Below are 23,311 nucleotides of genomic sequence, written 5' to 3'. Positions count from 1 at the left end.
GGTAATAGAGATACATGAAATAACTGCACTGGATATTTCTGATCAACCACTTATAAGAAGCAAGGAACTAGGCAACTAGCAGCATTTACTGGCACATAATAAGCACTATTGAAGTTTTAGCTTTAAATGTTACCATTGCTCTTTTCTGGTATTCAGGTCTTTGCATTACACATCTGAAGATTGAGGACCTGTGTTTTGTCTCAGAAGAGATGGTAATTCCAGCCTACGTTGCTGAGGACCTGGACTAGTTCCCTGAGGCACTGCTATTTCAATATGAGAGAAAACTGTCTCCCCAGCATCTGCAGACACAATATATCAGATTTACAAATTTAGTTTGATCTCTTTGCATTACTTGCCAGGATTGCCAAAGGGCAACCTTTGAAGCAAAATTCCTCACAAACTCACTGAATGAAGCAATAGTTTCACCCAAAAAATCACACCAGTTCACAGTCTCTACTACAGACTGAATGTTTGTGTCCACCTACCCATTCATATGTTAAAGCTGTAATCCCCAGTACAATGGTATTTGGAGGTAGATTCTTTGGGGGACATTAGGTATAGATGAAGTCATGAGGGTGGGGCCCTTTTGATGATGTTAGCGCCCTGATAAGAAGAGTAAGCAACCAGAGCTCCCTCTCTGTCCACCATGTGAGGACACAGGAAGAAGGTGGCCATCTGCAAACTAGGAAGCAGGCCCTCAATAGATGCTAAATTTGTCATCTTGGGCTTCCTGGACTCCAGAACTGTGAAAAATAAATGTTGTTTAAGCCACCCAGTCTGTGTTATTCTGTTATAGAGACCTGAACCAACTAAGACAGTCCCCTCCTTTCTCCCATCTAAAGGGAAAGAATGTTTATTGCAGGATCATAATTCCCAGTATACATCCAAAAGAACTGTTGGCTGCAGTCACCTCCACTGTTAGAAGCAGGACTAGCAGTCTCTTCATAAGCCAAAGTCCCAAGATCAACTTTTGCAAAACTTAGGCCTATTTGTCAACATTGTTTAGATCTCAGTAATTGCTAAGCTTCCTCCTTAAGCCTTCTGGCTCCTTGTCTACCACAATTTTCAACTTTCTCACCCTCAATCAATGCCCCACAGGGAAATTTATAGGAAACTTCCATCTATATTCAACACAAGGAAGGAAGATAATTAGGAGGATCATACTACCCATGGAACAAAAGAAAAGTCTTGCTTATTTAAGTCTATGCTGGCATTTCATAATACTAGCACTATACTATAGCAAGAAATCACCCCTACACGACTCATTAACTATGCTGCTGTCTGGCAAGACACAACTAGCATAAAATATCCACAAGGTCTACAAGATAGTAAAGGGGCCAGTGCTGGAGTGAAAAAGGATGAGCTCTACTCTGGGAGATAAACAGATTCTTTAAGACTAGACTTTCTGCTAACTAGCTGTGAGACTGTGGAAAGTGACTGTAAAATGGGCATTTTATTAAGCATATACAGCCAGTGTACTGAGCAATGAGGAGCTTAGAACCATAAGGATAAGTCACTATTTTCACCAAGCTATAGGGGATTTGGGAACCGGATTTCCTCAAAAGTGCCTTTCTCTGCCACATGTAATGAATCTGTGCCCATGTCCATGCTAAACAGCCAATCATTACTGAGATTTTTCTTCCTTGATGGACTAGTTAAAGTGTACTCAATACTTGTGTTAGAAACAGAATGGCCTGTTTTTTTCTCAGAACGCTAAGCCAGAAAAGCAACCTCTCAGTAGCAGGCAATTTCCGTTAATATCTGAGAAAACAGAAAGGTTTATGCCTGACTTTCAATTTCCTTGGCCTTTCAGGCCATTCACACATTTGTAGACACAAAGCTGATGCCATGATAGTAGCCCCTGCTGTGACAACCAAAGCGCCTACGATTTGTCTTTTTATTTATTCCTGTCAGGCTGTGAAGGCAAAGCTCTAGATTTACATTCAAGATATCAATCACATAGAAAAATTGGCTTTCTCAACCAAGGGTTAACAAGACCAGTGTGCCGTTGTTTCAGAAGGGGTGGGCTGGAGGTGAGAAGGTACGCAGAGAAGAAGGAAGGTGAAAATGTTCTTTTTGATTCATAGGCTGAGGACAATTTCCTGTGAAAAGACAAACCTAGGAAATGCTCTTTTATCACTGTTATTTCCATGCATCTCTATGAGAGGAGACTTGCACTGAATTCCAGGGAAGGGGACTTAGGTACATGGCAGATCAATGATGTCCAAGACAGAGAGACATTGACCTAAAAGCAAAGTACATGTGATGTTGGCTTGAGGGTCTATTACAAAATAATCAGCTACCCAAGTCAACTGGGAATACAGAGAGGTCAAGGAATTTTCAGCAATAGTAAAATAGAATTTTCTTTTTACAGAAAAAGTTTTGCCTGGCATCCCTAAGAGAAAAGGGATTAACATGACAGGCTCACGACTGGTGTATCATTAGGCTATAAACAACCCACGTGTGCATTGTGAAAGTATTTAATAAGGGGCCACAACTGAACTCTAAGTCCCGAAACTCTTCTGTGCACAGATAGCACCAAAAGCAACTCCTGAAGTCAGGCATTATATAAAGCTGCATTCAAGCCCACTGACTGGACCCCCTTGTGACCCTATAGGATTAAGTAGCTTTGGCATGATGATAATGAGCCTTCCAAAGTGTCTTCAGTCTCTTAACAATGTAACGTTCCCAGGCACCTTCTCTGCCCAGGTAACTTGTAGCATCCTCATGAGTGGTAAGCGATGATCCGTAGGATGTGCCTTGGCCTCCACATAGCTCCCTGCAGCTAGTGATGATTAATGCACCAGCCAATTTCCTTCTCTCTATCTGTTCCTTCTAAGGGCCAAATGACTTTAATCTCAGCAATGCTTTCTGCCCTCTGCCTTCTCCAAGGCTCTATCCCCTTCTAACCCAGATGACCCTCACCTGATCTGAGGCACAGGGAAGGGCAGGCAGATGGAATTCTCACACTCTTTATTCTTTTTCCATTGATTTTTGTGGTATAAAGCCGTTCTCTTAGCTTTCCTCAAAGCCTCTCCATAGGTGTTCAAGAACTTATTTTGGAAGTTTCAAAACATTTTTAAAAATTTAATCTTAAAAATGACTTTCCCCTTGCTGACCTGCTGCAACAATCCTAATTCTCCGTAGGCAATTGTGAATGCCTCTGTCGGACTAGAGGAAAGGTCAGCACAAGAATGCTCAGCAAAGAAAAGGAGAAAAAAATACAGTATTTCAAGACAACACCTCTTCACGACCACATTCACTGCTCCTCTCCTTCGCCAACAATTCATTAATCCTTGACTTCTCCTTCAATAACTCTGCTGAAATTCCCTTCTCAAACCTCTTAGTTACATTTAATCATTTCCTTTTTTTTCAGACCTCAATCTCTGATGATATTTGATATGCTGACCCTATCCTCTGTATTATTTAGGAAGGGGGTATGGTAATACATAAGCGGTAGGAATCTAACTCCATACTAGCTTAAGCTAAGAGGAGAAATTATTGGAAGGATACTGAGGTATTTCCTTCCAAATGAATTACTTGTTCAACCTTTTGTCTCAGGGTCTGCATTTTCAAATGCGTCCTCCCATCCGGGGTAGAAATTAACTCTGTAATAACCTCTAAGAAATGCAGTTGCAATGTCTGAATGCCATTGTTTTTAACCAGTTGAAACCTGCCTCCTTGTAACTTCAACATATTGTGTCTGCATCTTCCCTTAAGGCACACTTTGATACAAAAAGCTAGATCTGGATCAGACATAAAACTTCAGGCGAGAACACATTAACCATTCATCATGAAAATCTTCTCTAAAATGAAACATAATACAAATGAAACAATTCTGAATAATAGTATCTTTAATGAGTTTTCTAATCCTTGTCATCTGAAGTTTTGAAATATATTTACCAGGGTCAGAACAATACAGAGACAGTATTTGTATAATAAAGCATATTTTACATTTCATTTAAGCTCTCTCATTTCTCCTCCCACAGACGCTGTTTTGATAAAGAGAAATAAGGAATAAATAGAAGGTCAATGCTTCAAACTAATCTACCTGTGTACTCGCTGAAAACTCTGGGACTGTATCCACATTAGGGAAAACTATTCCCAAATGCACAATCTCTGATTGTTCTTTCAAAAGAAACTGATGTTCTTTCAAAAGAAAAAAGAAGGGCGAACTTCCAGTCCTATGTTTGACACATACTAAAGCCCCAAAGAGAAGACTGAATTGTATTTGTTCTCAGACAAGACACCTCTGTGACCATAACATAATGAATTCTGCTCTGACATTTTAGTGGTTCATTCTCCCAACAAGAATAAGTATTCCAGCCAGGCGTGGTGGTTCACGCCTGTAATCCCAGCACTTTGGGAGGCCAAGGCGGGCAGATCACCTGAGGTCAGGAGTTGGAGACCAGCGTGGCCAGCATGGTGAAACCATATCTCTACTAAAAATGCAAATATTAGCTGGGCATGATGGCGGGCATGTGTAATCCCAGCTACTTGGGAGACTGAGGCACAAGAATCGCTTGAACCCAGGAGGCAGAGGTTGCAGTGAGATGAGATCACGCCACTGCACTCCAGCCTGAGCAACAGAGTGAGACTCTGTCTTAAAAAAAAGAAAAAAAAGAATAAGGAATTCCTATCTGTGGTGGTTGACTCGGTAGGATGAAGTGTGAGATTACTACTCAGGATAGAAATACTTTGTATCTGTCATTTTTGTTCAAGGTCCTCCTTGTATTTGGTTTCATTGAGGAAAATCAACCTCTCTAATCAGGAAATCATATTCTTTCTGTTTTCCTAGTCATTTTGTAGAGTGTGTTCTAGCCCATGGACTGTGTCAATCATACTTAATAAAATGATAGGCCTAAATGGAACATTCAAGTTTCTTTAGCGCAATCCTCTAATTTTACAGATTTGAAAAAACCAAGGCTCACAGAAGGTAACATGTTTTTCAAGAACACGCAGCCAGCCTGTGCAAAGGCTGATATCCTGACTGACATTAAAAAGGAGGCAAAAGAGTAATTTGATTCAGATTTGGGAGAACAAAGGGTTGTGTTTTTACAGATGGCTGGGAGCTGAGGGGGAAAGTAGATACTGGAGAAGAAGGAAATCTGTCCAGTGCCCAGCTGTGCAGATGTTTTCACTCAGCCCCAGCTGCCTGCTGGATTCTGAGCAAGTCGACCAGGGCTTCCAGGAGCCTACTGGGTTTCCGCAGCACAAGGTCTTATGCTGGTGACGGAGATGCTCTGCCCTCTGCATCTCAGAGCACCCGCCTCACACTCAGACATCGTCTGCTCCTTGCCGTTCACTTCCACACAAATGCTAAACCCTTCTTCCTCGCACTCCGATGCTTCTCGGCAGACACATTTGCTGCTCTCAGCTGGAAAAGTAAGTGAAAGAGGCTTAATGGCACATTATGGAGGTGGGGGAGTCAAAGCACATCACCTCCAAAGTAATAATGTGGTGACCAGAGCTATCGAAGCTCCTGCCTGGAATGATATAATAAATTATCCCCTGAAAAAGCAGTAGGACCAGGAAATTGGGGCATTTTGCTCCACTCCAAAGGAATAGGTTTTGAAGTTGGTACCAGGCTTTCTATTGGTTAGACCCACATGGGGTGGTTTTATCCAAGTCAAGAGCTCTTTAACTATCTCATACATACATGCTGCTGTCCATATGAGCCAGCAATGGAGGTCAAATGAGAAGCCCTCAACAAAGAACCAAATCAAGACTTAAAGAGGAGAGGAAAAAAGAGAACTTAACTTGCTTTGAGAGAGAGTATGACATGCAAAAGGCTACAAATCCCGAAAAACAAACCAGAAATGAGTTAGGGAGACAAGGAGTCTGTGCATGGAAAGTCCATGGTTGGAATACGCCAGCCAGGAGTCTTTCAAAGATGAGTAACAAGGTCAGCCAGCAGACAGTGGTGACCGCCTAACCAAAAGTGTCCCAGACACGGCTAGAGTCACATATGTCATCAGTCTGTGCTGCAAACCGTGAGGGAGTGAGGGGACAGGTGCCAGCAGGTACTGGCCAAGAGGGCAGAGAGTGAAGAGCCAACAGACACCTTACAAGTCATAGAGTCCAGCTCCCAAATTTATAGATAGGGAAGCCCAGGCAGTAACTTGGCTCTGGAGATCCAGCTGTTCCCCTTTCATAGTATTGCCCAAACCATGGGAGGTTTGCCGTGCCCTTGGGGGTAAGGCAAGATCACTGTAAGTGCTACTTAAACATAGCATTAGCAAATATTGAATCACAATATGAGAAAGTAACCTCTTTTATTCTCTTCAAATCCATCTGATTACTTCCAGAAGAAAGTGTCAGCTTGGTCCTAGTATGTTTTTAACACCCCTCTAACACTTGCTAAACTCACAGAGAAACAGCACAGTCAATATTGGACCAGTATCTGGCTAGAATCCACAACTTTATTTTGTTCCATTACATATAACTTTTATAGTTACCTAGTATTTATGGCAAGCGATACCTCCTTTTAAGGACGTGATATAAAGTTTTCATTTTAAAGTTACTTTTATGCCAGACTTTTAAAAAATGAGTACACAATATGGATAATACAAGGACAGAGTAAAAATCATGATGGTGGCATGGAATCACCCCTGTTTGGGAGAACATTCCCACATCAGGAATGGACTCTTATCCTCTGAGGTCTGTGATCTCTGTCCCTCTCCAGTGAGGGGTATAGGAGAGGTCAGTGCACTGCCAAATCACTCTGAGTCTTTAACATCCTCAAGTATCTGCTTCGGCCCACTGCTAAACTAGAAACCACATTTTTTAAATCCTCAGTACCGTGACTTTAGCATTCTTATACTTACAAATATGAAAGGCCCCTTACCATCACATTTTCCCCACAGTGGGCAGGCACCGCAAGCTTTCTCAGCTGAGGCAGGCAGAGTGCAGCTGTCCCTACCAGTAAGGGTGTAATTTCTACTCTGACAGTGGAGAACATGCATCTTGCAAACAGTCACAGGCAGTATCCTTTTGCTTCTCTCATCTCGAGCACATACATCCAAGGAAGGTCTGAAAAGAATTTTTAATGGCATTATTTACAAGATTTTTGTTCTTAAAAGCTGAGGAGAAATGAAAAGTGATGCTCTGAGCTCGGTGCCCCCAGATGTTATCACCCACAGCCAAAAAAAAAAAAAAAAAAAAAAGGATGGAAACTCAAATCCCCTTCATTCCTAGGTCCAATTCACTTAGGTCTTCAAAATGAACATATTTGTATTTCCTGTTTATTTGCTCACAGTTTTTCTAAGTGTAGATATCTAGTGTTGATCTAGTTCCATCTAGAACAGATCAGGTACAGCAAATTAGATGAGAAGGCAAGGTCTGCTAACAACAGCTGACAAAGAAGGAGTCAGAAAGCCAGCGGAGACCAAGCATTCAATGTGATCATAGTCAAATGGGACCACTAATTGCAGGAGAAATGAGCTCATCCCAGCCCAGCAGCCAAGAGTTCATGTCCATAAAACAGCATCATCCAAAAATGGATGGCCCTAAATCATCATGGGAAGATGAAACTGTATTTTTCAATGTTACTTTTAAAAGTATCTATGTTTACAAAATAGTTTAGACATATTTCCATAAGGTTGGGATCCTGTAATCCCAGTGCTTTGGGACGCCGATGCAGGCGGATCATTTAGGTCAGGAGTTGAAGACCAGGGTGGCCAACATGGCGAAACCCTATCTCTACTAAGCATATAAAAATTAGCTGGGCGTGGGGTGGCCCACACCTGTAATCCCAGCTACTCGGGAGGCTGAAGCATGAGAATCACTTGAACCCAGGAGGCAGAGGTTGCAGTGAGCTGAGATTGCACTACTGCACTCCAGCCTGGATGACTGAATGAAACTGTGTCTCAAAAAAAATAAAAAAGAAAGAAATATTTCCATAAAATATGTTACCTTTTTCATAAGTATTGGTGCTAAAATAGTGGGGAAAAAATAGCCATTTAGAAACATCACTATCAGAAAACTCCACATTTCTGAATGCTGATAGACAAGGAGGACATTACTGTCACTGAAACCTTAGACAACACAGCATTTTTGTATACCAGATAGAGTCAGAAAGAGTCTATATTCACACGCTTTATTTAGTTCAAATATTTTCCTCTTCTACCAAAAGCTAAATTTACTTGGAGTTATTTATAAAACAGAAACAAATCCTGTTGTTTTGAGTCTATCTTTTCATCTGTTTATTTAAACTTTAAATAGAACTACTTACAACAGCTGAAAGGGCAAAGAACTTACAATACCACCTTGTCGTCAGTATCTGAGACCATGGAATGACATGGAAATTTATACCATAACTATTAACAATGAGTTGCAGATAAACTAAATGAAATGGGGAAGTTGGAAAGAGGATGAAAGTGGCTCAAAATAAACAATAATTGTTAGAGATTAACAGCAAAGTCAGAATGTTAGAATCAGAATGTATCTAGGCTGACCACTATTTCCATCACGCCATTTAGTTATATTCTTCTTCACACCAGAAATTACTATATACGATAACTATTAACCACTGTAGCTTCAAGAAGTTGGGTATAGGTTTTGATAACTAAAATCATTCACAACCAAGTAATTAGTGTTTTAGTTCTTTTTTTTTTTTTCTTTTTGAGATGGGGTCTGGCTCTGTCACCCAGGCTGGAGTACAGTGGTATGAATATGGCTCACTGAAGCCTCAACCTTCTTGGCCTCAAGCGGTCCTCCCACCTCAGTCTCCTGAGTAGCTGGGACTACAGGAGTGTGCCACCACACGCAGCTAACTTTTGTATTTTTTGTAGAGAAGGGGTTTCACCATGTTGCCCAGGCTGGTCTTGAACTCCTGAGCTCAAGCAATTGGACCACCTTGGCCTCCCAAAGTGCTGGGAGTGCAGGCATGAGCCACCGCACCGGGTCATGTGTCGGTTCTTAATTTTAAAAACGACCAGTAAGTCTAGGGGCTGGATATTTCTTATTTCCTCCCCAGATCCACTTTCCACTCTTCTCCACCTGCCTGGGAGGCTGACGTGTGTGGGCCACACTGTGGGCTTCCTCGGCATCTAGCTTCAGTTGGTTTGATCAGTGGTGAGTGTTGACTAGCAGGAGACTCGGGGCAGGAAAGAGAGTGCAGTTGAGGTGTTTATTCCCCTGGCTCATGCCTGTGGGATCTCTGAGGTCCCTAAAATGAGAGTGTCAGCTCCTCCTCAGGGCTATCTCCACACAGCCCTCTCTGTCTCCAGTTTTGCCTGAATGTCCCTCTCCTTACTCCTTGGACCCGGATATGACTATACGGTCAAGCTGTTGGCAGTCTAGGAATACTGCCATGGGACTTGTAATTTCCTTTCCTCTCTTCACATTTTTGTAAATATTCCCACTAATAAAACTTTTCTTGTCCTAATTTAATTGTGCCATCGCTATTCTACTAGGACCATGACACAAACATGTACTAACTACTTCAGATATCCTCCTACAATGGAATGATTTCAAGATGGTGGCATTCTTAACAGTGTAAATCTAGAGAAGATGGTTCAAGAATCAACAAAAGAAGCTGCTGTTTCCCTATCAGTATCGCTTTAAGAGTTTATGTCCCAAAGGAATTTCAGTTCTAATCCTCTAATCCTCTAAAGTTCTAAATCCTCAGCTGACAATTTTGTCATTTTGCTCCATTTTATATATGAAACAAGCAGTGCTCAAGTAGTCCTGCAGCCTTCTCCACTAGCCAGGTTAGAAAACGCTTAATGTCATGGCTGTGAACCCTAGTGATCCAGCCAAATAACAGGCAGCAGATGGGACTACGTCAAAATGCAAACAAAGACCCTTAACTCTTGGTAAGCTACACCTTCCATCCAACAGAGACTAGCATCTAACAAATTATCCCTTATCATGAATAAAATAAGACAGGGAAGTGAGATAAGGCGGCACTTACCCACATTCATAGGGCATTTTACAAACACATCTTGAATTCTGCAGTTTCTCCCAGCGCTGACATTCAGGCACTGCCTGTGTTAAAGGATTGTCTGAAAAAGGATAGGGGAGACGTGGTCATTAGGAGAAAAGCTTCTTCATAGTAAACAAGGTGTTATTTGAATTGCTGGACCAGGGTCTGTAGTATTTTCAAACTGCAATGCATTTGCGCGTAACAATAGTAATAATAATCAAGCTGTAATACATTTTGCAAGCTACAGAAAGTTTCAAGAGCCACATTACAAATAACTGCATTGGTAGTAATAGCTACCGTCTCGTGAGCATTTATAATTGTCATGCACTTTTTATACACGGGGATATTTATGCCTCCCTAACAAATGCCCACCTAAGAAATCAGAAAATTAAGAGTAAAAAAAGTTAGGAAGTTGTTACTACTTCACACATTTAACAAATTGGCCCAGGCAGGATTTAATTCTACACTGATCTGCATCCAAGGAAAATAAAGTGGCTCCCTTTCAAGAAGCTGGTGCTTATAAACTGTTTGTTGTATGGACTGTATTCTGCCTGCTTTGCCCATAATGAGGCAGAAAGCAGCAACATCACTTGACTTATACATGGAGAACTCCCCGGAATGCTGAGAAGATCTGCAATAGCCTCTTACATATGAATGTCTAAGTGGTCTCCCTCAACAGTGAATAAATGTCTGGAGGTCCTTACATTAATAAAATCCTTTCTGTAACTTTGTGTTTTGTAGAAAATGACAATTCAGTCATCATTTCCATTTTGACAGGTAAACACCCTGGCCCAGCTTAGAAGAGCATAATGTGACTACCATCCCCTCACCTATCCCTGATTGCAATGGGAATGATCTAAAAACATCCTGATTTTTTTCACCTCCTAACAGCTTTATTACAATGAAATTCATTGCCATATACTTTTGCATCATAAAACTAGATAGTCATTTACTATATCTATAAAGGTAGTTTATCTGAAGAGCATGTTTTTATGTATACACAGACTATGGAATACTGCCTTTGGAAAATTCAAGAGCTTTGGACATGACATTACAATCTTGTGAACATTCATAAACCTGTAAAAATGGTGGCAATGTGAAGTATGCCTGCCATGGCTAGCAGTCTCAATAACAGGACTCATTATTAAAACACTTCTCTTGGCTGGGCGCGGTGGCTCACGCCTGTAATCTCAACACTTTGAGAGGCCGAGGCAGGTGGATCACTTGAGGTGAGGAGTTTGCGACTAGCCAAGCCAAATGGTGAAGCCCTGTCTCTACTAAAAATACAAAAATTAGCCGGGCATGGTGGCATGTGTCTGTAATCCCAGCTACTCAGGAGGCTTAGGCAGGAGAATCACTTGAACCCGGGAGGTGGAGGTTGCAGTGAACCGAGATTGCGCCATTGCACTCCAGCCAGCCTGAGCAACAAAGCAAGAACTTGTCTCAAAATAAAAGCAAAAAACAAAAAACAAACAAACAAAAAACACTTCTCTTTAAAATGGTATTATCCTAAATGCAACGTAGTACCCTGAACTGGACCCTAGAACATAAAAGAGACATTAGTGGTAAAAAAAAAAAAAAAAGGAGATATTTGAATAAAGTGTGTAGTTTAGTCAATAGCATTGTACTAATATTAATTTTTTAGTTTTAACCAAGTTGTGTTATATAAGATGTTAATATTAAGGAAGATGGGTGAAGGGTGTGTAGAAATTATATCTGTGACTTTGCTGAAATCTAAAATTATTCCAAAATGAAGTTTTTTAAAAATAGTATTATCTACATCAGTGCTTCTTAACCAGAGGCAGTTTTGTGCCCCAGGGGACATCTGAAAATCACTAGAGACATCTTTGGTTTTTACAACTGCAGAATGTTATTGGCATAGGAGGATGCTACTGGTAAGTAGAGACCAGGGATGCTGCTAAATACCCTGCAACGCACAGAAGAGGCTCCCATAGCAAAGAATTATCAGACTAAAATTTCAATAGCGTTGAGGTTGAGAAGCCTTAATCTAGATGTACCAAAACTTAAGATCAATCATCAAGCCATGTAAATTAGTTCTGCACTGTGGTTAAAAATTTAGGACAAATCCTGAAATTTTAGATTTTAAAAGTTTGCTTAAATTATTATAATGTCGAGCCGGGCGCAGTGGCTCATGCCTGTAGTCCTAGCACTTTGGGAGGCTGAGGCAGGTGGATCACGAGGTCAGGAGATCGAGACCATCCTGGCTAACATGGTAAAACCTCATCTCTACTAAAAATACAAAAAAATTAGCTGGGCATAGTGGTGGGCACCTGTAGTCCCGGCTACTCAGGAGACTGAGGCAGGAGAATGGTGTGAACTCGGGAGGCAGAGCTTGCAGTGAGTTGAGATTGAAAAAAAAAAGTGTGTATATATGTATAATGTCTTTAATGTCTTTGTGAAAAAAAATGATAGAATTACCTAGCCCAAAGAATTTTTGCATTTAAGAAGAACATAGCTTTGTTACTTTACAACTTGGTTAACCAAATAAACACACTCTTAAGGTCCACCAAAATATGTGCTTTTGCTATTTTCAAAGCAAATTTCTTCCCATCAAGACTAACTACAAGGACAGTAGGAGAAAGTGAGGAATTAATGTTTAATGGATATAGAGCTTCAGTTTTGGAAGATGAAAAAAAATGTGGTGATGGTTGCACAACAATGGGAATTACATAATGCCACTGAACTACACATTTAAAAATGGATAAAATGGTAAATGTTATGCTATGTATGTTTCACTACAATAAAAAAAAAAGACTAAATACTAGAACAGCCAACATTTTAAAACATCAACTTTGGAGGCTAGTAAGTCTTGGATTTTTTTGTTTGTTAAAGGCTTGGAAATAGTTACTATTATTCACATCTTCAGAAAAACACACAGATCTGAAAAACATCCTTAATTAAAACCCACTTTAATAGAATTTTCTACTGGGTAAAAGAAACTTCATACCAAGCTGTGCCATAAAATAGCTGAAGTAGCATTTTAGACAGACTAGTCTACAATCTCATTCGGAACAAAAGTGCAACCTCATCAACTGTATATTGTTCTCTTTCATTTTAGAATTATAAGTACTGGTTCATTACTTTAAATATCCCAAGTAAACTCATATTTATACTTCAGTGTTTACAGAACACAAAACAACTGTCCCCTGTGATGGGCTTTGACAACTTAAGAGCACATCAGGACAGGCAGGAAGGGCACTCCAAGGACTTGCACCTTGCCCATTGTTCTGCCTCTCATCCACTTAACATCACAACCCATATCTACCATCAGTATCTGAGTGTTCCATACCCTGCTGCATGGAGAACTTAGTTAGAAACATCTAATTCATTTCACACCATCACATATGAAATCTAGTCCTTCATCCTCACTATTAAAAATAAATTTCAGTGCTTAATTAAAAATCACATACTAGAGAGATAACATCAATAAAATAATATGCAAGTGAGTTTTTCTTCATTCTCATTTTTGTCACAAATATAATATTTTCCATTTATTTAAAAAATGTAAACAGAGAATAAATGGGTTATTTTCAAACAAATCCATCTCATCTAAAATTACCTCTAAAAAGAAATAATTTGGCTTTCTAAACCCTTTCTACCTTAGGTTCTTAAAAGACCATTTTTTAAAATTTTATTGGTGTTAAAATACTGGATTTTTGGGTTTCCACATTAAGAACAACTTCATGAATCACAACACTTTTCCTTCAATAATGTCTGCTTTAAAGTGTTAAATAAAAATGCTTTCTAAATTTTCAATTTCAGAAATACTGATAAACTCTTTGAAAGCCCAAAAATAAAACATACAGAACTTTAAATAAATTATGATCTCAACTCTGTACTTAAGAAAAATGCAGAGGAAAAAAAATCAAGAGGAAACAACAACAAAAAACAGGATTTAAAAATCTTTTATTGTCTTGGCACCATAACAGATATAAAGCTAATCTTTCACAAGGAGGGTTTAAGTTAAAAGTTTCAGAATCACCAGGCTATCCTTGCCTTCCTTTACATTCATGAGTCTTTCTGTGCCATGTGAAGAAAATCTGTTACTCAGTCTACAAGCTGACCTCCATTTTAGGGAGCAAGAATGGAGGGAATGACTCACAGCTATGGAGATACAGTACCATGAAGGTCGCCACAAGGACTCTCACTTGCCTGGGTACAAGTGTCCTTGGATAGACACAGAAGCCACTCACCTTTTTGTACACAGCGGGCATTCTTCATCTCAGGACTCCACTTAAGGCTGGAGCCACAGAGAAATGTTGAAGGACCTTCTAAGGACATGCCACCTGAACAGGAAACAGTCACCTTCTCACCAACTGTGTAGAAAGGTTTTTGGGGGTGACTCTGTATGCCATCCATCAGTACAGGTAGAACACAGGCAATTTCTAAAGATAAAAGAGAGCAAAATATAAGGGTCATTGCTCTCCTAAACCATCTTTTTAAAAAGGCTTATGTGATGCTGATACGCTTGTTCTGCTTTTTCATATTAGAGGTCAAGGAAGAAGACGTGAGTTCACTGTTAGGGTGGACTGAAAGACATATCACACAGAGCCTGGCATGTAATTGACCAATGAATAACTAAAACCAAAACAGCTCCCCCTCTCCCATCCCTCCCCTCAAAACGATGTGACAACTTAAAATGAACAGCCCCAGTAGAGTCCTCATGCCCAGCCTACTGTTGAAACCAAACTTTTCACAACTGTCACTTATTTCTGTACTCTAGTGATGTTCCATCAGAATTTTCCTGGGCTGTATTCATTTCAGTTTCATTAACTTTCATCCAGTTAGATATTTTGCCATCTGAAATTATTAAAACACCACTTTTATTTATTTATTTATTTTTTAGGGACAGGGTCTCTCTATGTTGCCCAGGCTGGAGAGCAGTGACTATTCATAGGTTTAATCAGTGTATACTACAGTCTCAAACTCCTGGGCTCAAACAAGCAATGGGGAAAGGATTCCCTACTTAATAAATGGTGCTGGGAAAATTGGCTAGCCATATGCAGAAAACAGAAACTGAACCCTTTCCTTTTACCTTATACAAAAATTAACTCAAAATGGATTAAAGACTTAAATATAAAACCTAAAACCATAAAAACCCTAGAAGAAAACCTATGCAATACTGTTCAAGACACAGGCATGGGCAAAGACTTCATGACTAAAACACCAAAAGCAATTGCAACAAAAGCCAAAATTGACAAATGGGATCTAATTAAACTAAAGAGCTTCTGCTCAGCAAAAGAAACTATCATCAGAGTAAACAGGCAACCTACAGAATGGGAGAAAATGTTTGCAATCTATCCATCTGACAAAGGGCTAATATCCAGACTCTATGGGGAACTTAAACAACCAAAAAGTGGGCAAAGGATATGAACAGACATTTCTCAAAAGAAGACATTTATGTGGCCAACAAACATGAAAAAATGCTCATCATCACTGATCACCAGAGAAATGCAAATCAAAACCACAATGAGATACCATCTCACACCAGTTAGAATGGTGATCATTAAAAAGTCTGGAAACAACAGATGCTGGCGAGGATATGGAGAAATAGGAATGCTTTTACACTGTTGGTGGGAGTTTAAACTACTTCAACCATTGTGGAAGACAGTATGGCGATTCCTCAAGGATCTAGAACCAGAAATACCATTTGACCCAGCAATTCCATTACTGGGTATATACCCAAAGGATTATAAATCATTCCACTGTAAAGACACATGCACATGTATGTTTATTGCAGCACTATTTATAATAGCAAAGACTTGGAACCAACCCAAATGGCCATCTATGATAGACTGGATAAAGAAAATGTGGCACATATTCACCATGGAATACTATAATGAGTTAACGTCCTTTGCAGAGACATGGATGAAGCTGGAAACCATCATTCTCAGCAAACTAACAGAGGAACAGAAAATGCATGTTCTCACTCATAAGTGGGAGTTGAACAATGAGAACACATGGACACAGGGAGGGGAACATCACACACTGAGGCCTGTCAAGGGATGGGGGAAAGGGGAGGGAAAGCATTAGGAAAAATACCTAATGCATGCGGGGCTTAAAACCTAGATGATGAGTTGATAGGTGCAGCAAACTACCACAGCACATGTATACCTATGTAATAAACCTGCACATTCAGCACATGTATCCCAGAACTTAAAGTAAAAATTTTTTTTAATTAAAAACTCCCAGGCTCAAGCAATCCTCCTGACTCAACCTCCTGAGTAGTTGGGATCACAGGCACATGCCACCACACACAGCTAAAGCACCACCTTTAACCTTGCAGACATAAAAGTGTTCAGTGTTCCCTAATTCTTCATCCATATTCTTTCTCACTCAATTACATTCATTAGCTCAAATTGCTTACTTCAAAAAAGAACGGAGAAAAAGAAAAAAGACACATAGCATAAACAGCAAGTCAGAATTCACGATTTAAAAAAAAAAAAATCTCGCTAATATCTCTAACAGACTTTGGACAATATTCTACAAAGTATTGCTGTATCTTTACAGCATTGTCATCAGAAAACCCATTCATTCATTTATTCATTCAAAAACAGCATTTGATGGATGCACTGAAGGCTTTGACTTCACCACAATGAGATATATCAGTGTAGCAAAATTGAGCTAGTACCCCATGAATATATACAAAAATCCACAGCATTTTTTGAGTGCCCATATTTTGCCAAATATGTTGTGTACTGCTTGGGACACAGCAAGGTACAAGTCACATCTTATGCCCTCCAAAACTTCATAATCTAGTATTGAAGTTGCTTGTTTCCAATGCGTTTGCTGTTTTAACAATAAATCTCCTACCAAAACGAACAATAGAAAGACTGTACAAAATGAAAAGGAAAAATATTTCTGAAAGAATTGGAGCACTAACAAGGCAGCGTAAGTTTGAAAGTCCAAGATTTCAGAGAGAAGGGAAATCTAATGTGGTGATTACATTTACATTTGGTAACACATTTTTCCTTGAGGTATTTGTAAATTAAAAAAAAAAAAAGAAAAGAAAATATGCTGAAAAGCTGCTAGACTGAGGAGAAAACTTTAGCTCAGAGGCTAAAAAGATAAAAAGTTTTTAACAGTCTGACAGGACCAGGGTTTTAAAACTTAGAGTACAGTCCTGTCAAAAAGAAGGGGCCAGGTAGGAAGCCCATACCTTCAGTTGGAATCCCTTAATGGCCACATCCTTGGAATAGAGATAACCCAGACATAAGCCATCCTCGCTGGTTGCCATGAACAAAAGTTAGTCTTCTCTAGAGGAAGATAGCATCATCCAATTTTTAAATTTTCATATGTAAAGTATGACATTCAAATAAAACTAATTTAACATTCAAAAAGAAAATAATTGGCCAAATTCTAACCAAAAAAAAAAATAGAAACAGACTTAGAGTAACAGACTTATCTAAATAATGAAATTAACAGACACAGACCCTGAAACAACTGAAATTAATATATTTTTTTAAATGACAAGATGGAAAATTACAACAGAGAATTAGAAAATATAAAACAGTAAACATAAATGTTTGAAATAATTAATGTGTTATTTACTCTTATTTGCACATATCAAAATATTGCTTAAAAATATTTTAAGAAAAAATTTTAATATTTTTAAATATAATAATGTAAGATATATGCTCATTCATTATAATAAATAAACCACATTAATGGAAGATATTAATACCTAATAGGGAAACTGACTGGGAAGTAAGGAAGTAGATGGGAGCTCTCTGTACTTTCTACTCAATTTTTTGTAAGCTAAAACTGCTCTAAAAATGAAGTTATGAATTTAAAAATTCACTATGCAAAAACAAAGTAGACAAATGAAACCTCTAAAGTTGAAAAATAGCCAGGCACGATGGCTCACACCTATAAACCCAGCACTTTGGGAGACTGAGGCAGGCAGATCACTTGAGCTCAGGAGTTTGAGAACAGCCAGGGCAACATGGTGAAACCCTGTCTCTACTAAAAAGCACAAAAATTAGCTGGGCACTGTGGCAAGCATCTATAATCCCAGCTACTCAGGAGGCTGAGACAGGAGAATTGCTTGAGCCCAGGAAGCAAAGATTACAGTGAGCCAAGATGGCACCACTGCACTTCAGGATGAGTGACAGGGGTAAAACTTGTCTTGAAAATATACATATATATAAAATTGTTTTTTAAGTTGAAAAATAAAATTGATAAAATTTCAAACTCTATAATAGAGTTCTTAAAAGGAGATTATAGAGAAATATACAGACAATTAATAAATTGGAAGATAGGTCAATTGAAAATATTTAGAATGAGGCCAGGTGTGGTGGCTCATGCCTGTAGTCCCAGCACTTTGGGAGGCCAAAGCAGGCAGATCACTTTTGGTCAGGAGTTCAAGACCAGCCTGGCCAAGATGGCAAAACCCCATCTTTACTAAAAATATAAAAATTAGCCAGATGCAGTGCTGCAACCTGTAGTCCTAGCTATGCAGGAGGCTGAGCCAGGAGAATCGCTTGAACCTGGGAACAGAGGTTGCAGTGAGCCGAGATCACACCACTGCACTACAGCCTGCACAATAAACTGTAACAAATAAAAAAATAATAAAAAGAAAAAGAAAATATTTAGAATGAAACAGAGGGAGAAAAGATGGAAAACAAATAAACAAAAAAGGACGTTAAAAAATATAATGGTCGGCATGCCCAAGATGGCCAAATAGGAACAGCTCCAGCCTCCACCTCCCAGTGTGAGTGACACAGAAGATGGGTGATTTCTGCATTTTCAACTGAGTTGCAGACTGACACTTCACACCTCACATGTCAGGGTACACTCCTGAGATGAAGCTTCCAGAGCAAGAATCAGACAGCAACACTCGCTGTTCAGCAATATTCTATCTTCTGCAGCCTCCGCTGCTGATACCCAGGCAAACAGGGTCTGGAGTGGACCTCAAGCAAACTCCAACAGACCTACAGCTGAGGGTCCTGACTGTTAGAAGGAAAACTAACAAACAGAAAGGACACCCACACCAAAACCCCATCAGTATGTCACCATCATCAAAGACCAAAGGCAGATAAAACCACAAAGATGGGGAAAAAGCAGTGCAGAAAAGCTGGAAATTCAAAAAATCAGAGCGCATCTCACCCTCCAAAGGAATGCAGCTCATCGTCAGCAACGGAACAAAGCTGGATGGAGAATGACTTTAACGAATTGAGAGAAGAAGGCTTCAGTCGATCAAACTTCTCAGAGCTAAAGGAGGAACTACGTAACCAGCGCAAAGAAACTAAAAACCTTGAAAAAAGAATGGATGAATGGATAACTAGAGTAGTCAATGCAGAGAAGACCTTAAAAGAACTGATAGAGATGAAAACCATAACACGAGAACTACGTGACAAATGCACAAGCTTCAGTAACCGACTCAATCAACTGGAAGAAAGAGTATCAGCGATTGAAGATCAAATGAATGAAATGAAGCAAGAAGAGAAGTGTAGAGAATAAAGAGTAAAAAGAAATGAACAAAGCCTCCAAGAAATATGGGATTATGTGAAAAGACCAAATCTATGTCTGATTGATGTGTCTGAAAGTGACGGGGAAAATGGAACCAAGTTGGAAAACACTCTGCAGGATATCATCCAGGAGAACTTCCCCAACATAGTAAGGCAGGCCAACATTCAATTTCAGGAAATACAGAAAGCGCCACAAAGATAGTCCTCAAGAAGAGCAACTCCATCAGACTAACAGCAGATCTCTCGGAAGAAACTCTCCAAGCCAGAAGAGAGTGGGGGCCAATATTCAACATTCTTAAAGAAAAGAATTTTCAACCCAGAATTTCATATCCAGCCAAACTAAGTTTTATAAGTGTAGGAGAAATAAAATCCTTTACAGACAAGCAAATGCTGAGAGATTTTGTCACCACCAGGCCTGCCCTACAAGAGACCTTGAAGGAAGCACCAAACATGGAAAGGAATAACAGGTACCAGCCATTGCAAAAACATGTCAAAATGTAAAGTCCATCGATGCTATGAAGAAACTGTATCAACTAGTGAGCAAAATAACCAGCTAATATCATAATGACAGAATCAGGTTCACACATAACAATATTAACCTTAAATGTAAATGGACTAAATAGTCCAATTAAAAGACACAGACTGGCAAATTGGATAGAGAGTCAAGACCTATCAGTTTGCTGTATTCAGGAGACCCATCTCACGGGCAGAGACACACATAGGCTCAAAATAAAGGGATGGAGGAAGATCTATCAAGCAAATGGAAAACAAAAAAGCAGGGGTTGCAATCCTAGTATCTGACAAAACAGACTTTAAACCATCAAAGATCAAAAGAGACAAAGAAGGCCATTACATAATGGTAAAGGGATCAATTCATCAGGAATTCATCCTAAATATATATGCATCCAATACAGGAGAAACCAGATTCATAAAGCAAGTCCTTAGAGACTTACAAAGAGACTTAGATTCCCATACAATAATAATGGGAGACTTTAATACCCCACTGTCAACATTAGACAGATCAACGAGACAGAAAGTTAACAAGGATATCCAGGAATTGAACCCAACTGTGCACCAAGCAGACCTAATAGACATCTACAGAACTCTCCACCCCAAATCAACAGAATATACATTCTTCTCAGCACCACATCGTACTTACTCCAAAATTGACCATATAATTGGAAGTAAAGCACTCCTCAGCAAATGTACAAGAACAGAAATTATAACAAACTGTCTCTCAGACCACAGTGCAATCAAACTAGAATTCAGTACTAAGAAACTCAAGCAAAACTGCTCAACTACATGGAAACTGAACAACCTGCTCCTGAATGATACTGGGTACATAACGAAATGAAGGCAGAAATAAAGATGTTCTTTGAAACCAATGAGAACAAAGATACAACACACCAGAATCTCTGGGACATATTTAAAGCAGTGTGTAGAGGGAAATTTATAGCACTAAATGCCCACAAGAGAAAGCAGGAAAGATCTAAAATTGATACCCTAACATTACAATTAAAAAAACTAGATAAGCAAGAGCAAACACATTCAAAAGCTAGCAGAAGGCAAGAAATAACTAATATTAGAGCAGAACTGAAGGAGATAGAGACACAAAAAAATCCTCCAAAAAAATCAATGAATCCAGGAGCTGGTTTTCTGAAAAGATCAACAAAATTGATAGACTGCTAGCAAGACTAATAAAGAAGAAAAGAGAAAAGAATCAAATCAACACGATGAAAAATGATAAAGGGGATATCACCACCAACCCCACAGAAATACAAACTACCATCAGAGAATACTATAAACACCTCTATGCAAATAAACTAGAAAACCTAGAAGAAATGGGTAATTTCCTGGACACTTACACTCTCCCAAGACTAAATCAGGAAGGAGTTGAATCCCTGAATAGACCAATAGCAGGCTCTGAAATTGAGGCAATAATTAATAGCCTACCAACCAAAAAAAAGTTCAGTACCAGAAGGATTCACAGCCGAATTCTACCAGAAGTACAAGGAGGAGTTGGTACCATTCCTTCTGAAACTATTCCAATCAATAGAAAAAGAGGGAATCCTCCCTAACTCATTTTATGAGGCCAACATCATCCTGATACCAAAGCCTGACAGAGATACAACAAAAAAAGAGAATTTTAGACCAATATCCCTCATGAACATCGATGCAAGAATCTTCAATAAAATACTGGCAAACCGAATCCAGCAGCACATTAAAAAGCTTATCCACCATGACCAACTGGGCTTCATCCCTAGGATGCAAGGCTGGTTCAACATATGCAAATCAATAAACGTAATCCAGCATACAAACAGAACCAAAGACAAAAACCACATGATGATCTCAATAGATGCAGACAAGGCCTTTGACAAAATTCAACAGCCCTTCATGCTAAAAACTCTCAATAAATTTGGTATAGATGGAACGTGTCTCAAAATAATAGATATTTATGACAAACGCACAGCCAATATCATACTGAATGGGCAAAAACTGGAAGCATTCCCTTTGAAAACTGGCAAAAGACAGGGATGTCCTCTCTCACCACTCTTATTCAACATAGTGTTGGAAGTTCTGGCTAGGGCAATCAGGCAAGAGAAAGAAATAAAAGGTATTCAGTTAGGAAGAGAAGAAGTCAAATTGTCCCTGTTTGCAGATGACATGACTGTATATTTAGAAAACCCCATTGTCTCAGCCCAGAATCTCCTTAAGCTGATAAGCAACTTCAGCAAAGTCTCAGGATACAAAATCAATGTGCAAAGTCACAAGCATTCTTATACACCAGTAACAGACAAACAGAGAGCCAAATCATGAATGAACTCCCACTCACAATAGCTTCAAAGAGAATAAAACATTTAGGAATCCAACTGACAAGGGATGTAAAGGACCTCTTCAAGGAGAACTACAAACCACTGCTCAGTGAAATAAAAGAGGACACAAACAAATGGAAGAACATACCATGCTCCTGGATAGGAAGAATCAATATCGTGAAAATGGCCATACTGCCAAGGTAATTTAAAGATTCAATGCCATCCCCATTAAGCTACCAATGACTTCACAGAATTGGAAAAAACTGCTTTAAAGTTCATATGGAACCAAAAAAACCCCGCATTGCCAAGAAAATCCTAAGCTAAAAGAACAAAGCTGGAGCCATCATGCTACCTGACTTCAAACAATACTACAAGGCTACAGTAACCAAAACAGCATGGTACTGGTACCAAAACCGAGATATAGACCAATGGAACAGAACAGAGCCCTCAGAAATAATACCACACATCTACAGCCATCTGATGTTTGACAAACCTGACAAAAACAAGAAATGGGGAAAGGATTCCCTATTTAATAAATGGTGCTGGGAAAATTGGCTAGCCATAAGTAGAAAGCTGATACTGGATCCTTTCCTTACTCCTTATACGAAAATTAATTCAAGATGGATTAGAGACTTGAATGTTAGACCTAATACCATAAAAACCCTAGAAGAAAACCTAGAGAATACCATTCAGGACATAGGCATGGGGAAGGACTTCATGTTTAAAACACCAAAAGCAATGGGAACAAAAGCCAAAATTGACAAATGGGATCTAATTCAACTAAAGAGCTTCTGCACAGCAAAAGAAACTACCATCAGAGTAAACAGGCAACCTACAGAATGGGAGAAAATTTTTGCAATCTACTCATCTGACAAAGGGCTAATATGCAGAACCTATAAAGAACTCAATCAAATTTACAAGGAAAAAACAAACAACCCCATCAAAAAGTGGGCAAAGGATATGAACAGACACTTCTCAAAAGAAGACATTCACACAGCCAACAGACACATGAAAAAATGCTCATCATCACTGGCCATCAGAGAAATGCAAATCAAAACCACAATTAGATACCATCTCAC

The 23,311-nt window shown here is 39.3% G+C and overlaps 1 protein-coding gene across 1 annotated transcript in view; it reads right to left on the bottom strand.

Moving 5' to 3' along the window:
• Positions 1–3,836: 3,836 nt before the first annotated feature.
• The window catches only part of C7 (complement C7), an 80,856-nt gene continuing 61,381 nt past the window's right edge, over positions 3,837–23,311 (bottom strand). Inside the window, exons 15-18 of the mRNA XM_025387451.1 lie at positions 14,143–14,334; positions 9,917–10,007; positions 6,848–7,032; positions 3,837–5,377 (exon numbers count right to left, since the gene is read on the bottom strand). Of these exons, the coding sequence (XP_025243236.1) occupies positions 5,196–5,377; positions 6,848–7,032; positions 9,917–10,007; positions 14,143–14,334 (650 nt within the window). The 3' untranslated portion in view covers positions 3,837–5,195. The remainder of the gene's footprint in view (positions 5,378–6,847; positions 7,033–9,916; positions 10,008–14,142; positions 14,335–23,311) is intronic.

The sequence above is a fragment of the Theropithecus gelada genome, chromosome 6 (assembly GCF_003255815.1).
Source record: "Theropithecus gelada isolate Dixy chromosome 6, Tgel_1.0, whole genome shotgun sequence".
Taxonomy (NCBI): Eukaryota; Metazoa; Chordata; class Mammalia; order Primates; family Cercopithecidae; genus Theropithecus; species Theropithecus gelada.
This window is presented reverse-complemented; position numbering and strand designations above follow the sequence as displayed.